The 25,996-nt window shown below is 41.5% G+C and overlaps 1 protein-coding gene across 1 annotated transcript in view; it reads left to right on the forward strand.

Moving 5' to 3' along the window:
* The window catches only part of WDFY1 (WD repeat and FYVE domain containing 1), a 42,931-nt gene extending 29,914 nt beyond the window's left edge, over positions 1-13,017 (forward strand). The window contains exons 8-12 of the mRNA XM_033111714.1: positions 746-851; positions 5,713-5,814; positions 7,340-7,470; positions 8,778-8,886; positions 9,662-13,017. Coding sequence (XP_032967605.1) covers positions 746-851; positions 5,713-5,814; positions 7,340-7,470; positions 8,778-8,886; positions 9,662-9,721 — 508 coding nt within the window. The 3' untranslated portion in view covers positions 9,722-13,017. The remainder of the gene's footprint in view (positions 1-745; positions 852-5,712; positions 5,815-7,339; positions 7,471-8,777; positions 8,887-9,661) is intronic.
* The last annotated feature ends 12,979 nt before the right edge of the window (positions 13,018-25,996 follow it).

Raw genomic sequence — 25,996 nt, forward strand, 5'->3', positions numbered from 1 at the left:
CTAACTCATTTTCTTAAAACTAAAATATTTCATTAATAAGTAACGTATGGTTTGACAGTCGTATTTGCCTGAGCTGTCACGTTGTAATACTCAGGCTCTTGCGTCCAAACTTGAAAGGAAAAGGAGACCTTTCCTCCTCGTTGGTTAGGCTATCCCTATTTACTGTAAGCAGAGTCCAGCTGAAAAGTGCCGAGGAAAGATTCTCCACACAAGCCTACAAGTCAAGAGATGTTTCCTGGGGCTTCCAGAGGAGCCGTCTGACAAGCATCAGGAAGGGACAGATTTCTTCACCCTGTCAGTGTGAGCGTGTGTGTGCGTGTGTGTGTGCTTGTGTACTAGTGATCTGCATAGTGTGTGATTAATTGTTCTGCGGCTGTGTTCCAGTAAAGGAGTTAGGCCTCCTTTGTCCTTTGTTTCTGAACAAGTAGGAAAATCTTGTTCATTTGAAGTGGAAATTGTGATGATTGGTCCACAGTACAAGGAAGCCACAGTCTTCATTGTACCTCTGACCTGCAGTTCCTAACGACTGACTTAAAAGTTGTGTTTACTTCATAGAAACTATCATTCTGTATAGTAAGTTATAGAATGCCAAGTATTTTATACCAGAATCCATATTGCCATACCAAATTGTCAGTGATAAAATGCCAGTGGCTGATTCTAACCAGGGGAGAGAGTTGAGCCTAAATGAAGACTAAATGCTCTGTTTTCCCTCATGAGACAAGTGACTGTTGTGTGGTGCTTGCAGTGACAGGGTGCAGGCGCTGTGTTACCTTCAGCTCACAAGGCAGCTCGTCTCCTGCTCCTCAGATGGTGGGATTGCGGTGTGGAACATGGACGTGAGCAGAGAGGAGGTAAGAGAAGGAGCAAGACAAGGCTGAGCGGGAGGCATCCCCAGGGACCATCTTCTCGGTTTTGTGCACTGCCTGCCGGAAATGCCGAGGGAAAGACAGTCCTGAGTGTCACTTTGTATTGCGCCCTGTACTCTTGAGTTTCACAGTGGTAAGCACTGCATACAGACTAAGCGTGTAGGCTGAGTTTCAGCCTTGGAAGCACACTGAAGGGACGGACACAGGACACAGTCTCCACCCAGGGAACAGCCCACTGTGGTGGTCTCACAGCGCACCTGTTACAGTAACTGAGAGGTGTGCCACTGACTAGCATGGGGACATAGCTCGGTGCCTGGCATTTCTCTGCAAAGTATGTCTCTGTTCTCTGCTTGTATTTTCACTGAGTTCAGTTCCATTGTGTCCACGTCGGCACAGTGTTCTTTTCAGGAGACCTGAGTTCTTAACTTGTTTGGGCCACTAACTAGTTGTGAGACCTTGTTTAGGTAAGTACGTTAATTTCCATGGATCTCCATTCTGTCTTCCATACAGTGAAATCGTTGCATGAGATGACTTCTAAGGTCCTTCCAGTTCCTTAGACAGACACTCACTCTAATTACCTATACAATCTTTTTTTTCTATTTTAAATAATGCTGCCATGAACATTCTTGACCTTGTCATGGTGTGATTGTTCAATTATTTATTTCAGACAAATTTCTGAAAATAGACCCTTTGGGCCAAGGCTATGTCCATTCTGAAGGCTTTTTATAGACGTCAGATGATTTCCAGGCAGGATCTCCATTCTCATCTTTGCTCGCGTGGGCAAGATCTTGCTTTCCCGGTGGTATCAGCAGCCTGTGATGTAGATAGCAAAAGCGTTGATTCCAGAGAAGAGAGGAGAGTATCAAGGATGTTAAGGACTTAGAATTTAACTTCAGAAACATTTATTGAGCACCAACAGGGTGGCCATGAAGTCTGGAAACTTAGTGAATATACATCAAACATGGTTTATTGATACTGCATTGCAGTACATACTGTGTTGCCTGATGTCACACAATTTGTTCAGCGTGCCACCCTGATGCGGTGCACGCTGTCAGTGTGCCGTCCTAATATAACGTGTAGGCCACCGTGCTGTGCCTCGTGGCAGTGGATGCAGGATTCTCACGAGCCCCTGCACGTGTCTGCTTTGTGTTGCCTCTGAATGCTTTGAGTCTGATTATCACTGAGTAAACCTGTGTCTTTAGCATAGCACAAAAGACAGAATCAAGGTGGTTCAATATATTTTTAAAAATAGTGACATTACTCATTTGCAGTCTTGTAGCTGCCATGTTCTATACGCAAAGATTCTTGCCTGAAAGAATCTTGTAAGCTAGTGAAAGAACTAGGCTACCCTATAAATAGTAATATAGAGAAGTACTGATTACCTGTTTTTCAAGTGACCTTGTCAGACAAGTCAAATAGAGGAAATCTTGATTACATGTTTACTGGTTAATTACTCTTTTTGAATCTTCTAAAAATCTTTTGGTAGGGCTTAGAGTAACTTGTTATTAAACATATATAACATTGGCTTAATAATTGCAGAATGTGTCTTACTTTCTCTGCAAAGATTTCTGAGCTGTGTTTTATATTTATCAACTGCTAGTTATATACATCAAGAACAGCTAGTGTACCGTTCTGTTTCCTGGCCTCTTGGCCTGTCATATTTGAATCTTATTCCAATGAGTGGAAAGCTCAGAGGCTGTGTTCCCTGCCTCATGAGAAAGGAGACCGTTGGTGCCCAGTGGCTGCTAGAGGCTCTTTCAGGGGTTTAAAAATTTGGATTTCAATCCACTGTTCTTATCCCTGGTAAGTTCTTTTTGAAAGTAAAAGCAGGATTTCTATATGATTGTGGACTTGATTTGTACATTGGGGGAAAGAAAAGACACTGCCGTCATTCAAGGTGCTTCCTGTGTGGGCAGTTCTCTTACTTTTAGTCATTGATGGAAGATTACCCCAAATCACATGTGTGCTGGCGGGTAACACTTCTTGCTCTATTAGCTAATCTGTCTCAGTGGTTGGCCGTGTTGGTGGGAAAGCAATTTGTGCCAAAAATATGCAGCATTTTTATTAGGTTTTGTTTTGTTATTTTGTTGTTGTTTTTTTACTAGCTGAATAAACTTTAGTGTAAAAGTAAGCAGCCTATGATCTATACGATTTTGACCCTGAGTTAGGGTTTTGTACAATTTGTAGGATTTCTTTAGGCAAGAGCATAGAAGATGAACCCCGGATTCTCTAGTCCCACAGTGCTTGCCTGGAATTTCTTTCTGCGTCACGCGGAAATTTGACTGGAGTGTGTCCAACCCACTGTGGCTGTCAGCACCACTCTAGGAAGCAAATCCGTCTCCCACCAGGTCATAATTAGAGGGGCTCCTTTTTGGAAGTAGGCGTGAAACATAAATGAGCAAGTAACAATAATTAGGATGAATCCTCTTGAAAAAAGAGAACTTTATTTTAAACTAATAGATCACAGAATGTATAATATACATTAGTGCAAAGCAGATTAGCAGTGCAGTGGGGTTATTCTTGTAACATCATCTCTGTCTGGATTAAGCACATGGAACAAGATGTAGAAAAGAGAATTAAGTAGTCGGAATACTTGATTATAATGTTCTCTTTTGCTCTTCTCAGCACACAACAAAACTTTTTCTCCCTAGAGAATAGCCACATAAAAGGATGGTTCATGATAGTTTACAGCATAACACTTAATCTTATTGCAAGAAACAAAGTTATGGGTATTTCTAATATGAAAATGTGTGCCAAAAAGCCTGTTTATTTCTGATTTGGGTTTTCAGTTTGTTCATCTCAAATTATTTGAAGCACATTTTTCTTCCGTGTGCCCTCTACCATCTAGCTCAGCAAAGTAATATTCTTTCCTAAACCCCTAGACAGAATTATGCTCCTTGAAGGCAAGGACTCTGTTCTATGGGTTGTCATAGTCCAGAACCACGTTGGGAGACCCTCACATGTTTGAATGGTTAGGACCCCTTTACAGAGGCTGCAGAGAGTGTAATGGACAAGGGGAGGGACTCAGGCTGGACTCCGGGGTCTCTCAGGATCTCCACCCACTAGCCCACCACGGACAGTTGCTTCAGTCTGTGAGCCACTGTTTGTTTGCCTGTAAAATGGCGGTAATGTTGCTCTGTATCTCCTAGGGTTGTGATGAAAACTCAGTAAAATAAGGCCCATAAAACACTTGGCACACTGCCTGGACTTGTACAGCACTTGCTGTATTCCTGGCACTGCACAGACACTTCACAAATGTGAACACATTGAACCCTCACAACCTTATGTGGTATATCCTCACACTTGAATACTGCTGTCCTGAATACTTTTTACAGTGTTTCATCCCACGTGACTTTTCCACACTGGCGTGTGTCGCAGGCATAAGACTATTGCAGCTTTCCTTCCCCCTGCAATTCCACATCCCTGTGCCGACCTGCCGTGTCGTCTGCATCCCTCAGGGATGTTGTTCACAGACAGTATTCCCAGAACACCCTTCTGTCGCTGATCACATCCTCAAGGAAGTGATCCTGCACCCAGACAGCAATCTTCTTCACATAGGTGCACATCTCTTTATCACTCTTTCTGACCTCCCTTCTCATTTCCAACACTCACCCAGTTATTTACAGAAACCTCTCTTCTCTGTTAGCCCATTTCATTCAATTTGTGGGTGCCCCCCCCATCGAAGAAAGACCTTTGTAAGGGCTGTCATACGTAGAAATATTTCTAGTGACATACCTAAATTAAAAAGTAGGAAAGCCAACAGTTTTGATAAAATAGGAAACAGAGCGAGGGACACTCATCATTTAAACCCCAGAGTCCCCTTTCGAATCTCTATAAAGTTCTCCATCCCACTGCGTATTTTATAAGGGTGAGTGTAATTTGGTTTATGAGATTCTCTCAACGTTGTCCCCTCTCATCAGAGATATTTTTCTTGAGTGTTAACTTTCAAGATCAAGAAACGACTATTTTTAACCTCACAATCTTTGGTTTAATTTATAGGAATTAGTATTTACTATTTTTATTTTCTGTAGGTAGTTAAGTATATAATGGCAAGTGATTGAGGTTAAATAGGCTTTTAGTGGGTTTATCTTGTAATTGAGTACAATTTGCAATATTTTGTTTAGAGAAATATATTTTCTAAGTTTTCAACAGTTTCAGGACTTTGATTTCCCTGTTTCAACAAAATTGAGAAACCTCCATGACAGGCTGTATATAATGTAAGGATGAATAAGACCAATGAATAACTCGTATTATAGGTTAGTGGGGGGAAAGAAATGTTTATAAAGAATTACAGTACAGAGAACGTGCACTGCTAGCATGAGGTCTGTGGGCAGACTGTGGGCCCACTTGGAGGTGCAGGGAGGGGAGGGGGGCTGGCAAGTCCGTCTGACATGATCCCCGCCCAGAAGAACTCCCCTGTTAGTCAGGTTAGTGACCCCACAGCCTTCCCAAGTGGTAGTTCGCCGGATTTGGCAACAACTGTTGGGGGGGGGTGTTTTGTTTTGTTTTGTTTTGTTTTGTTTTGTTTTACTCAACCGGATATATATTTCAAACAACTTCGGCATTAAAAAAGAAATATAAAAAGGCAGCTCTAAGAGTTCACAATGAACATTGAATTACTCCCTCTTATCTATAAATTAATAATTGAACAATCCTGTAAACATTACTAAAATGATGAAGATTACTCAAAACACAAATATAATATTGAATATGGCAAAGGCTGTAATATATGGAGGAATTTTAAAAAATGCTATCCTCCTCAAGGTGTAGCACTATTGTATTAATTTCTGAAAAACCAGAACAAGCATACAGCTGCCCTGATGTTGGCTCTGACCTCCTTCCCCAGGCTCCTCAGTGGTTGGAAAGTGATTCTTGTCAGAAATGTGAGCAGCCCTTTTTCTGGAATATAAAGCAGATGTGGGACACGAAGACACTGGGGCTCAGACAGGTGAGTAGCCAGCATTGAATCCCCACTGGGCTAATCATAAATTTCATTTTTTGTGTAATTAACCTGTCATTTTGTTTGGAATCACACTTTTCCCTATAAATGCTATTAATTCCTACTTTTTGGATATCACTATCATTGTGTGTGACTAATAATGAGAAATGGCCCCATTTCCTGGGGCCAGTGAGACTATTACCTAACTATTCCATTGCTTGTCCTGCACTAGAAGAACAGGGGTGTAGAGAAAACCTGAGAGCCTAGTTGTAAATATATACAGATCTTTCACTTTAGGACTATTACTTGTTAAAGTCAGTGTTTCACACTAAAAATTAGAATGAATTACAGATACAAGCCATATGCTTTCACAAACAGATGCGAAGTAACAATTTAGCCCTCCCTGGAATACTCTTACACTAAGAATTTTAGATTGTTCATAAATTGTTCCATGTAAGTATACCAGGGATATTTTAGCGTGTTTCAAGTACTGTTTTTTTCATTTTTTGACTTAAAGAAACATGCCCCAAATAGCCTGTAGATTTCAAAGATGCTCTTATCACTAGGTATTCATGTAATACTAAAGTTCTACAAAAAATATATATTTCTACAGCAGCCTTGAAGGTAGCCACTCACTCAGGTTGAATATGAATTTATGCAGGTAAGTAAAAAGAATGCTGATTTTATTCCTCGTATTACTGGTTACGCCTCTATGAAGGATTGGCCTAAAATTTGTGTGTGTTAATAAACTTCCTTTGATTTTACTTACAAAGCTATTCTCCAGCAAGGTCTAACATGAGACTGGCTGGTAGCCCAGGAATTATTTTAGCACTCATAATATTCTAATGGCCTGCAATAGCACCTGGAGTCTTTCAGTGGCCTAGCTCTCACCGTGCATGTCTGTGGTAACTAGTGAGTTGTCACTGATGGGTGAACTCGTCCCTACTTCTAAACGAAGCACCAAGAAATTAATTTTACTCTTACGAGTTAATCGAGGAGCCAGGAAGCATACAGGCCACTAAACTTTTAGTGGCAAAAGAATATGTCAAAATCAGTAATAATAAGTGGACTATTTAGCAATGTTCTTGAAGCTTATTTCCAGAGTCACAATTTGAAATGCAAAAAGAAATCATAAAACATTTGATGATGGATATTTGTTTCTCAATGAGGGCATATTACGTTCAAGTTTATTTCAGAACTTTTCTTTGACATAGGAATAGATTTTTCCTTCCCCAAGTCTCTAGTCACTTAAGCTCCTAAATTAACTTGAAGTTGGTTTTAACAATTTTGTTGACATCAAGACAGGTAAGATAACGTGAATGAACAAAAAGCAGCATTTGACCCACAAAGTGGGGTTGTTTGCAAATCCTTGACAAATGTTAAAGTTGTCTACCTTTTGCGTATTGTTACAGTGAATTGGGGTGATTATAATTCAAGGCAAGTGTTCCCCACTCCCATTCCCATTCTCTGAAGGGAAACGACGTGCATTAAAGCAAAAGTTAAACTCCTTTTCTTCTTTCCGGTCCTGCTGAAGCATCACTGCAGGAAATGCGGGCAGGCTGTCTGCGGGAAGTGCAGCAGCAAGCGCTCCAGCTACCCCGTCATGGGCTTCGAGTTCCAAGTCCGGATGTGCGATTCCTGTTATGACTCCATCAAAGACGAGGAGTGAGTGTTTGCTTATCTGTCTTACTGTGCATCTGAAATGGGAAGAGCCTCAAGCAACACGGATGGACTTCTATTTGTGCCTTCCCAATTTCATAAATGATTTCTAAGAGGATTCCACCCTGGCCTTATGACTTAAGACAAATTTCTCCCAAACACTGTGAGTCTGACCAGCCCAACAGTCAGTGGACATTCTTGAGCCCCCAGGGTGCTGTGCAGGGTCAAGGCCATTGCACCCTGATGCAGGGGCTGAGCCGGCTCTCTCCAAAAGCATCCAGTTTGCTCACACATGCATGGAAATTTAATGACTGGGAAAACTCTAAGAGACAAATGTTTTTTCTTCCACCAAAATCTGATGTAGTAACTCTTCTTAAATCACTATTTGTGTATGAGACAAATCTATCCTCATTCTGTCCCGACTCAGGCAGATCCATTGGGGCAGAACCATTCTTTTCTTTCCCTTCCCTTTGAATCATCTTTGAAAGTAGGAGACAGGCAAACCTTGGCAGAGGCCCAAGTTGGAAAGCTGGTGGGCCCCACTGGTGTCGGTCTGCGAGTGCGTGGTGGAGGCTCAGGCTGTGGGCTTCAGTGAGTGCGGGGCAGCTGTGTAAGAGAGGCTGCTCTCTGGATGCCGGAGAGGGTTGGGGGAACTGCAGCCTTCGGAGGAACGTTTTGCCCGTGCTGTACGAGCTCACGCAGTGCAGTTTCTCTTCTATATTAAAGGTTCTTGTTTTTATGCCTGGGAATATATGACCTCTCCAGTAAAAAAAAAAAAAAAAATCAGTCATTTGGGGGAGTTTTATAAATCTTTTCTAAAACAGTCTTGCAACTTCTATTATGCTGTCCTCATCCTTTAGTTATATAAAGTTAGTTTTCAGCACTGCAGCCACGCTATTATTAAGTACGATAGACCTTGAACAATGCTGGGGTTAAGTGCCACGCAGTAAAAAAAATCACGTATAATTTTTGCCTCCCCCAAAACTTGACTAATAGCCTACTGTTGACCGGAATCCTTACTGATGATACAGTCAATTAAGACATATTTTGTGTGTTATATGCATTATATACTATGTTCTTATAATGAAGTAAACTAGAAGAAAGACAATGCTGTTTAGAAAACCATAAGGAAGAGAAAATACATTTACAGTACTGTATGTATTGATTGAAAAATTCCACGTATAAATGGATCCATGCAGCTCACACCCGTGCTGTTCAAGGGCAACTGTATTTCCTTTATGTTCTAAGAAAATGTATCCTTAGCTCTAAGTACAGTCAGGTGAGTTTTAAATGGTCTCTTTTGTCTTTGTTAGTCGGACTTCTCTAGCAACCTTTCATGAAGGAAAACATAACATTTCCCACATGTCCATGGACGTTGCTAGGGGACTGATGGTGACCTGTGGGACCGACCGTGTTGTAAAGGTAACCTGCTAATTGTCCCAGTGAGCATCTCTGCAGATTGCTCCTTCGTCGCGCTATGGACGGGCATAAGACATTTCTAGTCCACTCTTGCTTTCTGATTGGCAAGCTTGCCTTTCTTTTCATATGCAACCTCTAGCCAGTTGAAAACCCTGAGTAACTAACTGCATGCTATGAGTCCTGAACTTCCTACCCAGTCCCCGGGGCACTTCCCTCTGCCCCATCCATCAGGGCCTGGCGCACCACTCCTTCCCCCTACCACCACCCCCAGCTTTTGGCTGAGCCCAGGATTTTCCCCCACAGCGGGCCAGGGCCTTAGCTGACCCCTTGCTCTAGTCATCCCTTTCATCCCAGGCAGCAGACTTCCTGGTGGAAGAAGTAACCACACTTTTTCATTAAGTCCCTGGGCCATTAACACAGAAGCTGAAAGGAATTGTTTTATACTTTGTACCACTCTTGCGTTATGAAACTATGACGTATTTTATTTCATAATTTAAAAACAAACGGGCTTTTTCCTAGTGGACTTTGTTTTAAAATAAAATTAAATTTATGGTAAAGCATTATTACGATGGAACTTGCACATGTTGAGATACTACTTAAAAGTTTCCGTCACGTTTTGGTGAACTGCGTTGTTTTATCACTGTGACCTTGAGATTTTGCAGTGAGAGAAGAGAATGAGTCTTTTGGATCCCTTTTCCAGTTTAATAGCTGTTTCGGTGTTGGCTCTCACTGTTAGACCAGGTGACCAGTGCTGCCTTCTGCATCTTATTTCTTGCAGATATGGGACATGACACCTGTGGTGGGCTGCAGTCTGGCAACCGGCTTTTCCCCGCACTGATCCGGGAGCTGGGCAAGGTCTGCACCTCCCACGGCCACCTGCACCAAATGCAGTCTTTCCCTGGAGCGCCACAGTGACTGTCACCTGAACAGACAAGAGCCACTTAAACACAGATCAACATTTTTCAAAAGAAAATGCATAAAGGTGTGTTTCGGGGCATTTGTGGAGCTACCTGTGGGATTGACTGACATGGTAAAGGTTTACCTGGAGTGGTTCCCGGAGGAATGGAATTCCTGCAACGAAACTTCCTCACGAACAGTGAGCTAATATGTACTAAAAGATTCATCTAGCAAATGGAGTTTTAGAGAAAAATATATTGAACAAAAAAGTTAATGCCTAGAACTGTCTTAAAGCAGTTGCGAGTTCAAACACATGCTTCCCCTCAGACTTGCTGGCCCAGCAGGGGCTCCTGGGCTCTCTGCTGATGGAGCAGGAGTGGGGGGAAGGAGGACCTGTTCTCTCTTTCTTGAGGGGTGCAGTAGGAACTTAAGAACCCAGAGATCTCTCCTTGTGTACTGGCAGGATGTGACTATGCTTTACACTTAGTTATTGACAAACTTTTCCAAGATACCTGTTGTCTTCAGTTAGCGCCGTTCTCTGCGCTTAGTATGCAGCCTGCCTCACTTGTTCCTCCTGCTGGTCAGTATGCCATGGGCGACCCTTCACATTTGTGAGTTGTGGCGTTTCTGTCCTAACTCAGGCACATTCTTCGCTTCCCCGCACATGTGCTCTGAGGACAAAACGTTTTAATGGTGCTGCTACCATGGGAGTCACACGAGCCGCCTGACTTTTTCTCGTTGCAGTTAGAACCGACTGATGGAAAACCCAGCTCCCAGTGGGGGTGTGACGGGAAATGTCTGTTCCATGGAGCAGCCCAGTGCTCCTAATAGACATGCTCCATTTCTAGATCCAAGATGAGCCCCTGTGGTATTGTGGCAATTTAATATACACCTCAGGCAAGAACTCCAAAGCGTTTTAAACTATGTTGACTTAACAGTCGTAACTAATATTATTAACATTTCACAGAAGGAAATTGGTAACCCAGAGCAGTAACTGTCATTCCCAACTTGTGACTTGCTTTCATAAGAACTTGCAAAATCTGTTGTATCAAATGGTGTTTGAAAGGGTTTTGGCCACTTTAGTACCGGGATAGGGAAGAGGTGGGGGACGGGGGGCCTACTTTTAATACTCAAATATTTATTTGTTTGATTATTTGTTTTTAACAATAGTACATGAATCTATTACTTTAAGACTGTGGAAGTGAGTAGAGATCAGCCTACTTTTTTAAAGACAAACTTTAAAATAGCAGCAGTATTTTTGTTGGTCTTACTAATGGATATTGATGAAAACTCACCACGGCGTTACTGTGTTGAGATCACATCAAGACCACATGGTCATTCTATATGATACAACTAAGGGACTAAATCTGTTTTTTAACAACAGCTAAGAGGGACTATAACGTTTCACAGGCAGTGAAACTAAAATGGCCAAGTGACACACAGTGAGGGAAGGGAAGGAGGTCAGGCATGTCCTGTGTTCGAGTGATCTGCATTGACAGTTGACTTGCCTTCTGAAATAAGAACGAAGGGTTTTGTTGCTCCTCTGGTAATCTTTGTTATATCACCTAAAAAGATGTTTCCTTTAAAAACTTTTCCTAGGCTTTTTGCAAAATGGACATCACTCACCTAGTCTGGAGGAAAAGTTGAGTGATGGTAACTTTTAAATGGCAACGTTGAATGTTAACTCGAGTTCAGTTGCTGGTCCAGCCCACACAAAGGTGCTATCCTGGGGACTTTATAAAGTCCTGAGAGGAAAATAGACTATGACCGATTCCTTGCCACTTTGAAGAGTGCTGAACTGGGGTTTTGTTTTCCTTTTGTTCTGTGAAATGTGCTTTTTTTTAACGTCTGTGGTCGACTGAGCAGAACATCACAGCTGCCAAGAACTCGCCGTCGCTTTCAGACTTCTTTTTATTTAAAAAAATTCTTAATGAAAAGCCCCCGTGTTCCACAGAGATCATAAGGTTGTTGTAGTGCCTCGTAAGGGGCTAAGCTAATAGTAATCAAGGAAGCAATGTATAGTTAAGGAAGAATTGGAGCGTGGTATCTGGCAAAGGAAAGGAGAATGTCTCAGTACAGTTTTCTTTCCACCTGAGCCTATTATCATTTTCCTGTTGGACAACACACATGGCAGGCTTGTCTTGTCTCTGTCACACACTAGATAGCAAATGGGTAATATTTTTTTAAAGAAGTGGGCAAAAATTATTTTCTCAATTTTACTAACTGGGCACACAAGGGAAGTATAGCTAGGCTTGTAGTTATTGCCTTATTTTGACTGCATTACCCTTAAACGGGTCATTTAAAATAGTTCTTCAACTAACATTTGCTGGTTTTTCCATTCCTGAATCCTCATGCTAGTTTATACAAATAGGGATGAAGAAGTGCAGAATGTTAGATAAAATCCTTATGTTTATATTTAGATCTAGTGTGTATAGGATAAGAAATGCCAATTCTTCATTTTAAACATGTTTTTACATTGCCCTTTATTAGTGGGAGTGATATAAATACCCCAATGGCGTTAGGTGGAAACATCATTCATTTCATTGTAAATCTCTGTTTGCTATGTTGTAGTTCTGTCCTGCCGCCCAGACGATATAAACAAAATATGTTGCGCTAGAATATGTCACTTTGTTCTCCCCCTAGATAATTCAGTTTATTAATTTCCACATTTTTAAACTGTTGAAACTGGCCTACGTATGTAATAAACACAGCAGTGGCTCAGATCCAAGATGTTTTCTAAAAAGAGTTTTCTTTAAATTGCATTCTACTTCTGTTACTGGATCTGGCGTCTCTTAAAATGGAAGAAACCAGTTACCACTAGTGATAAAGCATCTGCTCATTATAAATGTGAGGTTTAACCAACAAGTAACACATGCTCCGTTTATTCCAGTGTCTATGGCTTAATTGTTCATTGGGAGCAGATTATTGAATGCCTACTCCATTTTCTGCAGTTTATTATACAATAACTCTTTGGGCAAGTTGAAGTTTATTTGAATTAAGAGATAAATTTATATATTAGAATACAATTTAAAGTGTTCTCTATAGCCTCTTTTGACAGGGGAAAAGGGTGATGTTGGTTAGTCTATTTTGTCCTTGTACTAGCTATGTTTCTATGAGCTGTGGTACCCTGACTATCCCAGAGAGCTAGAAAACTTTGTCCTTTGCTCCTATTTGTGGGTCCTGTTTTTGTGGGGTTTTTTGAGAATACGTGTACAATAAAATGTTTCTTGCTTGTTACTCTATTGCCGAATTTAGCTTTTGTTACGTTTGATCTGGATTCAGGGTTATAATAGTAGCTACCATGTTTAGCACCCTCTGGCTGCCGGTGCTCTACCTGTGTCATATTATTCAATCCTGGCCACACTTCTGCCAGGCTTTATCGTCCCCATGTACAGATGAGAAAACCAAGAAAATCCTGTCTGACTTGAAAGCACATGCCTTCCCCACACCACTTGCCTTAATGTGCTAATGTGTAAAGAGTGTTTTACGCAAGAGGAGTGGGTATTTTCTCTTTTGAAATTTCTGACGCCCTAGAGCCAGCTGCTCAGGACATCCAGGCCCTCAGAGTGTACCATACTATGAAGAGACACCATGATCTGCGCCCTAGTCTCCACTGCACCAGCTGTTTTATCAATATATACCGGGTGGTTCTGACCTAGGGGAAGTGATTCCTCAGCTTAACTGATAAGAGATTGATTTAGGAACCAGAATGGAAGTTTACTATGCTATTTAAAAGGGATATAGCTTTATTTTTTCTCATCATCAAAATATGTTTATTATTATAATAAAAAGAAAAGCATATTTAAAAGACAATACCAAAAAGTTTTATCAAAAAGATTTTTTAAAAACCTCTAGTCCTGCCACCCAGAGAAAACACTGCTAAACCTATGCTATATATCTTTCCAGTGTAGTTTTCAGTGTATGTATCATATTTAACATGCTCATGGGATATATTTTGAATTGGGCCATACTTTTTTCCCATCTGTAGTTGTGACATAGTTGCAGTAGACATGAGCTCTGTGCGGTTCTAGCATGCATTGACTGGTGTTGCCGGTCTCCTGCCCTTTGGCGTTAGGCCAGGCCACGTGACTTGTTTTAGCCAATGAAGTGCAGGAGGAAGCATTTAATTGGAGGTGAGAGGCTCAGCCACCACTGTTTCTACCAAGGTGGTCACAGAAGCACATGTTGGTAGAGAAGCATGACTCTGAGCCATCCTGTGGAACCCAACTGCAGTAGACTTCTCGTGAGAGGTCATTTTTTGTGTCAGGCTACTGAGGTAGGGGTATGTGTGTATGTGTTTTACCTACAGCATAATGTAGCTTGGGCAGCAGTATTCCATTGTTCCTTTACGTGGCTAAACCATTATTCATTTCCCCAATCCCATGTTGAAATTCGATTATATAGTTTTAGAGTATTTATAATTTTAATTGAAACACTAAATATTGAGAAATACTAAATTCAGCATGTGTTCTATGTTCATCTTTACCCACTTTTCCAATTATTTACTTAGAATAAATTCTTAGAAATGGGAATTGCTAGGTCAAAGAATATGCATATTGTAATTTTTTTATTTTGGTTGCTAATATCCTCACATTATTGCCAACGCTTGATTTTGTTCCTTTGACTAGGTAACAAAAAGGCATATCTTGGTGTCTTAATTTATGGAATTCCAGTTTATTAAATTACAATGAGAATTCTATCTGCCAAGCAGACCCCAGTTTCTGTAGGACAATCTAAATAGAACCCAAGTCGTCATTGGAAGGCTGCTTCAAGGACATGGACACAGGAGAAAAGGTCAGCGGGATGACCTTGATGCCATCATGACAACCTGACACGCTCATTGCCAAGGGTGCTGGAGAGTCAGCTGGTCTCTCTTTACTTGGAAAGTGGAAACACACCAGCAAGTTTTAGTTTCTGGCCTTCCCTTTTTAGGTTTCACCTAGCTTACCGTCTATTTGTAAAAACATTCTCAGGTGGGTGATGCAGGTACCTGAGTTACAGCTTTCTTTCCCTTCCAGCACTTTCAGTCCCTGAGTCTCCTTGACTGTGCTGAGATCGCTCTCAGTCTTTTCACTACACATATAAACGATCCCTTATTCATATTGATAACATAGGATTTCTCATGAAAGTTGAGTAATACGTTCTGGGACCACCTTCTTGACCTCAGTCTCATCTTTTGTAGTATAGAAATGGAGCCAGAGAGAAAACTTCCCAGGTCAAACCCAAGTGAAAAATGGAAGATTCAAACTTTGGTCCGTCCGACCTTTATGTAATTCCCATCTGGCACTTTCATATTTTAAGAAACTTTAGATCCTGAATTTGACATTCTGGAGAAAGATAAAGTAATAGTGATTTCTTTACACCATTAGCAATGGCAGTATAGCAAATTTTCCCACACCGTAGAGTTTTAGATCAAGAGGGGCATTTTTTTTACTCTGGAATCATTCATTTCCCATGCATTCTAAATAGCAGTGATCCTTAGTCTATTTTATGCTACTCCACTAGTTTTTCATTTTGAAATTGTTAGAAAATTTCTTTTAGAAAGTGAATTTGTTTTTATTTGAAATAGATTACATTAACACACAGTAAAGAATGTAGAGGTATCCCAAGATCAAGATAATGAATTAAAATAACTTAGGAATCACTCTTCTAAAGCATGACTGTTGAACTTGTGATACTCTAAGGGACTATTACTTAAACCTGCCCTCATGACAGGGATTGTCATCAATTCCTGTAACACTCAGGAATAGCCAATAGCCTGCAGACTCCTCCATGAAAATCAAACCCAACTAAACGTCACATGATTTTAATATTTCAGAATTACAGGTATCATTCCCTTATTAAGTAAATGCAATGTTTTGTCAAGATAATGGGAAACAACTAGATATTTCAATAGCTGTGGGTTCTTTCAGTTAATTCTGTGATAGCTTAATTTTCTCGATTTCACAATTTGTTGAATTCAAGATACCTTTAGTCACAGAAAGGAAAATTACATTTGAACATTTGCAAGTGTACTTGAAGCATTCTTCTGGACCCCCCAGGAGCTTTAACTCACATGACAGTTGACACATACATGGTAATGGCCTGCTAAGAGGGTCTCTCCTCGGAGAGCCCCTGTAAGGCAGACCTGCCTTTATGTCTATATCCTCAGTACTCATCACACAAAACCAGCTCAAACCTAAAGGCTTTATTAACCCTTTGATTCTCTAAAGCTTTTCTGTGTTTCATTCATTTATTCAATAGATTGGAGAGCAAACCTAGGTAGGTTTCTTCCCATCCTTCAACAATGCCACATTCAGGCTGACTAGGTAACAAGCTGTGTTACGTGCACTTCATTGAGCTGTTAGCTGGGGTTAGAGGAACTCACTGGAGAGCAGCAGCAACATCTGGCTGAATAAACCTCGTGTGGTATTAAAAAGAGGAAGAAAGGGACAGGAAAGAGAATATGGTCAAACAGAAATTTGTTCATTTCTGGATTTACTTGTGTAAAAACTCCTAAGTGATTTGGGGGACTTTATTTCTAAGTGAGTAATGTACTTTTGTATTTCTTGTGTTTTATGGTTGGACATGACATCTGATAGTATCTTTGGCTGCAGGAATCACATCTGCCATTAATCTATCAAATGCGTCTTAAGTTGCAAACGTGCACTGAAAACACAGGCACGCTTGCAGACACAAACCCAAACCTTCAAAATGTATCCCGATACAGCCACCTCTCACCATTCAGCTGCTATTAACCACAGTCCAGTCCACTGTCAGCTGGACTGTTCTAGTAGCCTGCTAACCGGTCTGCCTGATCCTTCCCCGGCCCTAGCAGCCTGATCTCAGCACACCTGTTAAAACACGTCTCAGATCATACCGTTCCTGTACACAAAACCCTCACAGCTCCTGTCCCATTTACAGGAGGAGCCCGAGTTCTAAATGGTCCCTCATTACCTCCCTGACATCTGTGATGCTCTCCTCGCTTACTCCTGTCTAGCCACACTTCTTGTTTTCCTCCCTGTAACTTCTGTGAGGGCTGGGGATTTGTACATACAATAGCCTTGAACCCAGTGCCAGGCACATAGTGAGCACTTAATAAATAATGGTGCTTGTATGTGTACAATTTGGGTGCCCTACACAAATGAAAAGGAATGCATGCGCATTTTCTTAGGGAGTGAGTCTAGTGAAACAGTTTAGAGTGGCTCTTCCCCCAACCCCCATCATTTCTACCCATGCCATTCTACCTGCCAAGCTACTGTTAACAATTTCCAGAGGCTGAATGGAGCACTCTGAGGAAAGTGTAGAGAGGTCCTAGAGGCTAAGTGCATGAGGGATATAATGAGATGTTTCCTATTTTTCTAAAACATCAACCACTAGTTCTGGATGTCTCATCATCTGAAGTCGTACTTAAGACAGGTCCACTTGGCAGCTTCATGTTTGGTGGGTATGGTGGTTTTAAAATATTTCTGCAAATTCTAATGCCCTCTTATTGAGTGGTGGGATTTATGTTTTCTTCCCTTGCATCTGAGCCACCCTTAGTGATTCACTAATAGAATATGGCAGAAGTGACACAGTGCAGTGTCTGAGGCTAGGTCACAAATTGTCACGTGGCTTCCACCTGGTTTTCTGAGGGAAACCAGCTGCCTGGGACCACCAGGTGTTCTGGTCGGCAGCAGAGCTCAGCCTCCAGCTGACAGCCAGCAGTAACTACCAGCCATGTGAGTGTGCCATCCTGAATGTCCTGCCTGGTTGAGCTTTCAGATGGCTGCAGACCCAGCCGACAAGTGACTGCAACAGCAGGACTTGCCCTCATGAGCGCTTCTTGAATTCCTGACCCACACAGTTGTGAACAAAATAAAGTGGTTCTTTTAAAATACTAAGTGTGGAGTGATTTGTTACACAGCGACAGTACCCTGAACAACGGGCCACTGGAGTCTGAATTCCTTACTTGGGAGCCACAGGCAGAGTGCACCCCACCCCCACCCCAAGCAAGAGAAGTAATGTGGACACAAGACAACAGGACAGATGAGGAGCTTCTCTGTAGCAAGTTCCTTTCCGTAAGGCTCCTCCAGGAGCCTGCAGCTAATGGGTCGTGGGCCTCATCGTTTTCACTCAGACTTTCTCCATGTTCCTGCCCACCTCGCCCCTCCCCCTACCTCCACTCCAGAGTTTTCCTTGAGATTTTTCCTTTGGCCACGTTTCAGGTGGTTTTGAACTCACCCACTCCAGTAAGCATATTCAGGTTTTTGGCCATATTTGGGGGTACTGACTTGAATTTTCAATGTTTTTGCCCATACGTAAATGCGAGTTATATACCATGACTAGAGCATGGAGAGTTTTGTATTAGGGAATTTTCAGTTTTCCAAGCTCTGAAATATAACTGTATACTATATATAATGTGTATGGTATCATGTCTATTGTGTTTTTATTGACACAATACAATTTATTCACTGAAAATATATTGAATGCCTACCATGTACAGATTCTATTCTAGATTTTTGAAAACGTATCAGTGGACAAAACAAAGGTCGCTGCTCTGGTGGAGTTTACCTTCTTGCAGAGGGAGACAATAAACAATAAAGCTGTTAAATAGATAGATTTATACAGTATGCCAGGAGGTAATAAATACTAAGGAGGAAAGAAAAAGAGTAGATTACTAGAAATGGAGAATGCATGGGGGTTGGGGGGGGCAACTGGCCAAATAAAGATTTCAGGGTGATACATGTACAAGGAATTTGAAGTTAAGGAAGCAAGACAACTAAGTGGAAATCAAGGGAAGAGATCCCAGGCAGTGCAAAGCACTAAATCAAAGGCTCCAAGATGGGAGTGAGCGTGCTGTGTCCGGGGAAGAGCGACTGCAGTGGGATGAGTGGAGGGGGTAGGTTTAGCAGAGAAGGTGAGAGAGCTCACTCAGCTGGCCCGGCGCATGTAGTGCCTGGTAAATCACTGCAAGGATGTTGGCTTTTACTAAGAGGGAGGTGGGAGCCATCAGCATTTTGCTCATTTTTCTATCAGGTGCTTTGATCCTTTTGACCTCAATTCTGCGTTCTATAGATGTTAAGGAAATAGCCCTTTATCTAAGACATATGTTGTGAATATTTTCCCGTCGTTTTTCATATGTCTTTTGACTTAATGGTGTTTTTTTTCTTGTCATGAAATTAAAAACAATTTTTCTATATAGTCAAATTTATCAATCATTTTACAGTTAATTCTGGGTCTTGTTAGAAAACCCTTCCCTATATGCAAGTAAAGAGGAATTTATACATGTTTTCTTCTACTACTTGTTTGGTGCCTTCCTCCCTTCCTCCTTTCCTCTCTCCCTCCTTTCTTTTCTTTTTACATTTAGGTCCCTGATTCAGGTGGACTTCACGCTTATATGTGGTGTGACATGTGGACATTATTTTATCTTTATTCAAGTGGTAAATCAGCGTCCCACTACCATTTATAAAAAAGCCTATCTTTGCCTCATCGATATGAGACACTAGCTTTGTCCGAAAGTGCTTCAGCCTATTCTAGACTTTATACGGCGTTGTACTGCTCTGTTTACTCCTGTGACAGCACTGCCCTGCGTTAGCGGTAAAGGCCTGATAATACGTGTTAATGTCCAGCAGGGCTAGTCCCTTGTTGTAGCTCTTTGTAAATGTAAATGTGCATGTTTATTTTTCCATATGAACTTTGTTTCTCCTTGTCTAGCTCTGTATTTTTATTAGGACAAGTTATTTCATAAATTTATAAATTAACTTAAGGAGAACTGACATCTTTATAATGTTGAGTAATCCATGCAAAACAGAGAACTGTGTTTCCTTTGGTTCGAATCTACTCTTGTGTCTTTCAGGAAAATTACGGTTTTCCTCTAAGGTATTGCCCATTTTGTGTTAAATTTGTTCCCAAGTATTTTTTGTTTGTTTGTTTCATTTTAGTTGATATGGTAAATGGGGGTTTCTCTACTATTATATTTTCTCACTGGTAATTGTGTATATGAAGGTTATTAACTTTTTTTGTCTTCAGAAATTATATCCTGCTTCTTTCTGAATTCTTTTATTATTTGAGTGCTTTTAAACAATTTTGTGTTTTCCCCTCACCCCAAATCTGCTAGTCTTCATAAAACCTGACATCATTATAACTTTCACAAAGTTATAATGAATTACTTAAAATTTCTTTCCTGCCACATGGATAAATGAAAATTAAGTGTACATTTTAACATAGTATTATCTCAGATCTTTATACATAATTATGATAAAAAGTTTCAAAGTCTTAATTATGCAACAAAGTTAATTTTGTTGCCAGTATCTGGCAATGTGAGGTGTACTTCTTTCACATGGTTCCTTACACATTTTTTGGAAAAACTTTAATCATTGTTTACAAATACTATGCATACTATAGTTGTGTGAATTTGAATGATTTAAAACTTTACTACTGTATTGGGGAGAGGGTAGGGGAAAACCTTCATATATTTTTTCAGACTTCAGATTTCCAAAAGGCACTAGACAAAGGTAGTTAAAAAAAGTCTAATGTTTTATGTGTTAAAATATATTAACTAAAGTACAAAATTAAGCACCTAATTGTTTTGAAAATGCAATTACACATTTAGGGGGAATCTTAGTTTCCCCTAAATGCAATTGCACATTTAGGGAAACCTTAGTTTCCCAGTTATTTCTCTGCTTCTTTAATCATTTCAATTGCTCTTTGATCTCCTATTTGAACTATTTATTTGCATTCTAATGAAGGCAGTGGAAGCTTCTAATTAAATGTATAGTGTTGGATTTATTTACAGTTATTGCCTAAGTCTCAAAACCAAGTCATAGCAGGATCCAGAGGGGCAGTTACATCTCAGAAAATAAAAAACCATTACAGACTTTATTTCAGTAAACACTCAGTTAACAGTGTCTAGAAATCAAATGTTGAAAGGAGCATAAAAGGAAGTGTGTGTGTTTTGAGTAAGTCTTGAAGGTATAAGTAGCCTTTCTTCTGGCATCAAGGCCCTTATTAGTTAATTCAATTAAAAAATATGTCTCAATATATTCTTCCAGGTATTTTTGGTGAAATGAAGGAAAATTGGGTTATTACTTAGAGCCAATTGGTGATTTCAACAAAGTCAAATTAAAAGGTAAAACATTGAAGAGCCAGAATTTCAGAGGGTAAATATTGATTCATTTGTTTATTCATTTGAATATCCTCCTCACATTTCTAGGTTCTGGCACTGGTTTGAGCAAAACACTAGGGAAATAGCAATACACAAAATGCCTGAATCCCTGCCTCCTGGACATTATATTATACTTCCATGTTTCCCCCAAAATAAGACCTAGCCAAACCATCAACTCTAATGCATCTTTTGGAGCAAAGATTAATATAAGACCCAGTCTTATTTTAATATAATATAAGACTGGGTATAATAATATAATATAATATATATAATACCGGGCCTTACATTAATTTTTGCTCCGAAAGATGCATTAGGGCTGATGGTCTGGCGAGGTCTTATTTTCGGGGAAACACGGAATGATGGAATGACACAGAGAAATGGTGAGCTGAAACTTTGATGTCCAGGGACCACTGACTATCTGGATCTTAATTAAAATTCCAGGGTCTTTGGGGCGATATACAGAGTTTAGTAGAAGGAAAGTCCACCTTCCTGGGAAGCTTTAATTAAGTACAGGTGAGTCCTTAGTTGGGCTGCATAGGGAGCATTGAGTAGGACATGATGATGGCTCTGAAAGACTGGTTAGATTGGTTGGTGAAGACTCGCTGGGGGGGTGTGCCTGCAGTTCTAAGAGTTATCAAAGAGGAGCGAGGCAAAATAGTGGAATGAGTCAGCTGTGGGGGGTAGAGTCCCTATGATTAGTGCAGGAAGTTGCTAGCATGCACTGACTGTCTATTCTTTTTCTAATCACAGTGCTAAATTCTTTATCTGGGTTATTTGATTTAATCCTTTTTAAAAACTCTCTGTGGTAGGAACTATTTTTGTTCCTATTTTACAGATGAAGAAATGGTCCTCAACTCTCAGTTTTTGCCCTTCCAGAACACATCCTTTTACTCTCTGAGCAAATAGTGGTTCAGGGATCCCAGAGGAGGCCGACAGCAAGTGCTAATTACCACCTTCAAGACAGCATCTTGTAGAGAGAGCATGGACTTTGGCCCCGGACTCACCTGGGTTTGAATTCAGGGCTGCTACTCACTGGCTACGTTAACACTTGGAAACATTCTGGGCATTGTTGCTTTCATTACCTGTAAAATGCATCGGAATAATGTCTTGTTTGTAAAGATTAAGGTATTTAAAGTATTAGGTTGGTCCAAAAGTACTTGCGGTTTTTGCAATTGTTTTTAACCTTTTAAACCGCAATTACTTTTGCACCAACTTAATACCGTAGCTAGCCTAGTATCTATAGTAGATAATAAATATGTACTTGTTCCTTTCTTCTCCCTCCCTTCAACTAGAAATGGAGATGGAGATTAGACCTGCTTTGGGGAAGTGGATGGAGAAGAGAGTGCTGTGTGGTACCTGCCCCTTGAGGCAAAGTTCACTTTGGGTGGAGAATTGAGGTGTGTGGCCTGATCCCATCCTGAGTTCCTGGTTCACAGCCTAAAAAGAACACAGGGTGCTTTTACGAAAGGCTGATCAGGAGTAGTGCCACACTACTGTTCTCTGGCCCAGCCCCTAGGGTGCTGGTTACCAGTTAAAAAAGGAACCTATAAAGCCTGAATGAGCAGGATTGGAGCTGTGGGTGAGGCCCATTCTCCAAGAGTGCTGTGTAGTCATGGAGGGGAAAAGTGCTCCAGGAGCCCGGGGCAGAGCTGCTGGCCAAGAATCCCTTAGGGTTCAGAAAGGAAGGGAAGGTGCTAGAAGAATCCGAAGCCCAGGAATGTTCCTCAGTGGGATTTTGAAATGAATTTTGTGTTGATGCTTTGAAACATTCATGCAGCATTGAGTCATTCAACATGTATGCATTGAGCACCCACTCTGCAGCGGCTGTGGGGGTTGTGGGTATGGGAGGGCAGTCACGAGAAGAGGCTACACTGGAGCCCCCTTAGAAGCTGTGTGGTCTCAGACCTGTTATTTAACTTCTAGCTTCAGATTTCTTTATCTGTAAAGCAGGGGGGAGTAATTACCTCCACAGAGTATTGTAGTGAAGATTACATGAGTTATTGCATAGAAAGTATTTTAAACACTACCTGCCACATACTCAATGCTCAGTAAATTTTAGCTGTTTTATGTGTCAGACTGGGCTAGAGGATCAGAAACTCAATGACAAATAAGTCTCTGAGGGCTTCAAGATGCTCAGAGGCCCGTCATCTCCAGCAGGTAAAGTCTGGGTATCCACGTCAAGGCAAAGATAGTGTCAGGTGGACCCCAGCCCTGGCTCCCAGCCCCACTTGGTGAGGTGGTGTGTGAAAGCCCAAGTTGCCTCCCATGGTTTCATGTCTGAATCTTTCTTCTCTGGTTCCTGATTGGCCTTTGTTACTCATGTCCTTTCTGTTGGGGACAGAGATCACAGTGTTATGGGAGCTCCACCAGCCTGAGAGCCGACTCTGTCAAGCCTGTGAACTTGGGTGGAAATTTTGAAAGTTACAAGTTTAAAGTGCCTAAGAGAGCAGTGAATCCAACCCTCTCCCTCTTCCATGACCGTGAGACCTGGTGAGGGACAGTGACCGGCCCACCTAAGTCAAAGCCAGGCAAAGGCAACACTAGAACCCAGATCTCCAGTTCTCATCACAAGCTCCTGGGATTTTGGAATTGAAAAGACCCCTGGGCAGCGCGTAGTTCAAACTTACTATTTTTCACTGATGATAACACTAAGGCCCAGTGCAATTGAAAGACAGTTCATTACTGGCCCTCCTTCTTAGCTGCACCAAATTTGAGCTGACTTTCCTGTTTATAAGTTGTACTTGGAAAGGTGGCAACCAATTATAGAAAAAAATAAAGCCCCTAACAAATGTCCATAAAGGACATTTTTCCACCTACCCACCTTTAATTTTCTTTAGACACGCATAGGAGGAAGAGTTCATACTGGTAGCTATTACTCTAAATGAACACAAGGGGTCTCCACTACCCTGTCTTGTCCTGAAATTAGCGCCGTCTTCTGGTCCTGCGTGAAAGCTGTACTACACCTCTCTCACAAGGCAGAATCTAGTCCTTAAGTCTGGCAGGGAGAGAAAATGTTATTTACTGCTCTGGGAGCGCCATTTTTCGAGAAGTCAAACTCTGAGCTAATATTAAGGTTTTCGTTTTGTCTGGAAGTGTAGGTTTGATGCAAGAGGACTATCTAGGCAAATGTGTAGTGATTACTAAATGGGAGAAATGAAAAATGTGGAACACTCCCAGTAACCACATTCCAAGAAAAATGATTTCTTGTGTTGCAGGGGTGGGGGTTCGGGTAAGTGAATACAGCTTCTGTCTGCCAAGGCCTGAGATAGGTGACACCACTTTAAAAAGGATTCAGATTGGGGAGAGGGGACTGTAGAACAAACGTTCTGTTCATGAATTCTTTAATCATGGGAACCAGTGAGATGTGGGTGCCATTTTGCACAGAAAGTTAAAAGAAAGAGTTTCTTTTTAAAAAATAAAACCCCAGGTTTTTAGCAGAGCCCACAAAGCCTGCCTCACTTGGGACCAAGATCTCTAACTATTCTGCTCCAGCCCCACCGGCCGTCATTCAGTTCCTCCAAGCACTCACCTGTCCTCTCCCATCCCCCTCACCTGGCTGGACCTCTTTCAGCCTTCAGGTTACTTGTCTCTTCTTCAGAGAGTCTCCCCCTTTATTTCCCCTTCTACCTAGGTTCCCATTGTTCTTTATCACTGGCCCCTGGTTTCAGCCATCATAGAACTGATCACAATGTCCAACTATACTGTTGGTATCAGTGTACTGGTTTACTGTGCACTAAATCATGAACTCACCTAGGGCAGGGGTACTGTCTGTTTCATTCACCAATGCATGTGCACCTAGCATAGTGCCCAGCACATAGTAGGTACTTAATATTGAATTGCCGAATTGGGCTTAGTAAAGAAATTAATAGTGATAAATGCATGTGGTACTTATGAAGAAGCAAAATGGCTCTGGAGTTTTCGTAAATTAGTTCTCGTAAATGAACTCGCAAATAAGTTCTCTGATCATTTATGTTAAAAAGTGAGGGCTAGCTGCCTAACTTTGGGGTCTCTACCTACTCTCAGGGAGTACTTCTTGTTAGAGAGCAGTTGGGACTGAATTGAATTGAAAAATAACTGACTTTGGGACCTGTGGAAGGGGCGTGGTTGCCAGGGGCAGAGAAGAATTCAGAAACCCAGACTCCTCTACCGGGTCTCTCGGAGGAGATGCAGTCCACGTGAGAGCTTTGTTTTTGCCCAAGAAAGAGACGTTCACAAACTGTAGTATCAACAACAGTTAACTTTCACTGGGAGCTTACTATGTACCACGCAGCATACTAAACACTTCACAGGCAGTATGATTGTTGATGATTCTCACAGTACAACCATAAATTGCACGTTAATATTATCTCCACTTATAGATGAGGAAACTGAGGCACAGAGACATTAGACAATCAGTCCAGGGTTGCACAGCTAAGAAGTGGTGAGGCCAGGACTAAAATTAAAGCCTTGTGATACAATCTGAGTGCTCAACTACCTCCCTATAAGCACTTGAACACATCTCTGGAATCAGCATCCCTGGAATCCCTGGGCGGAGCTGGACACCCATTTCTCTAGCATGTTCCCTCAGTGACCCATGTGTTCATGCCCACGTTTGAGGTCCACGGGGTCTAGTGAGAGGGGGCCAGAGTTCCATGGCTTCAGCGGAACTGTCCTCACGGATGTTGGAGTTCACCCTTCTGATAAGTGGGCCCTGACCATGTCCAGGGTGGCGACTCCATACCTCAATCTGGAGGAAGTGTGGCCACTGTACAGGACAGGGAACCTCTTCAGAATCTTACTCACAAATGCTGAAAGGCTTGGCTAGAATAAATACGGCCAACTGCCTTGACAAACGAGGACAAGAAGAAAGGAAAGCTCAAAGTCTTCATGAAATTGCTGGGGGCTGAAAGATAACCCTAGTGAAAAGATAATGGGGGGAGGGTGAGGGGATTGGAGGGCAATCGGTGACCATAGGATGGCCACGGGCTTGAAAATTAATCTGGGGAACGTAATTTGGTGGTTACCAGAAGGTAAAGGGGTTGGGGGGTGGGGGATGAGGGTGAGAGGGATCAAATGTATGGTAATGGAAGGGGAGCTGACTCTGGGTGGTGA

Source organism: Rhinolophus ferrumequinum, chromosome 8 (assembly GCF_004115265.2).
Source record: "Rhinolophus ferrumequinum isolate MPI-CBG mRhiFer1 chromosome 8, mRhiFer1_v1.p, whole genome shotgun sequence".
In the NCBI taxonomy this organism is placed as follows: Eukaryota; Metazoa; Chordata; class Mammalia; order Chiroptera; family Rhinolophidae; genus Rhinolophus; species Rhinolophus ferrumequinum.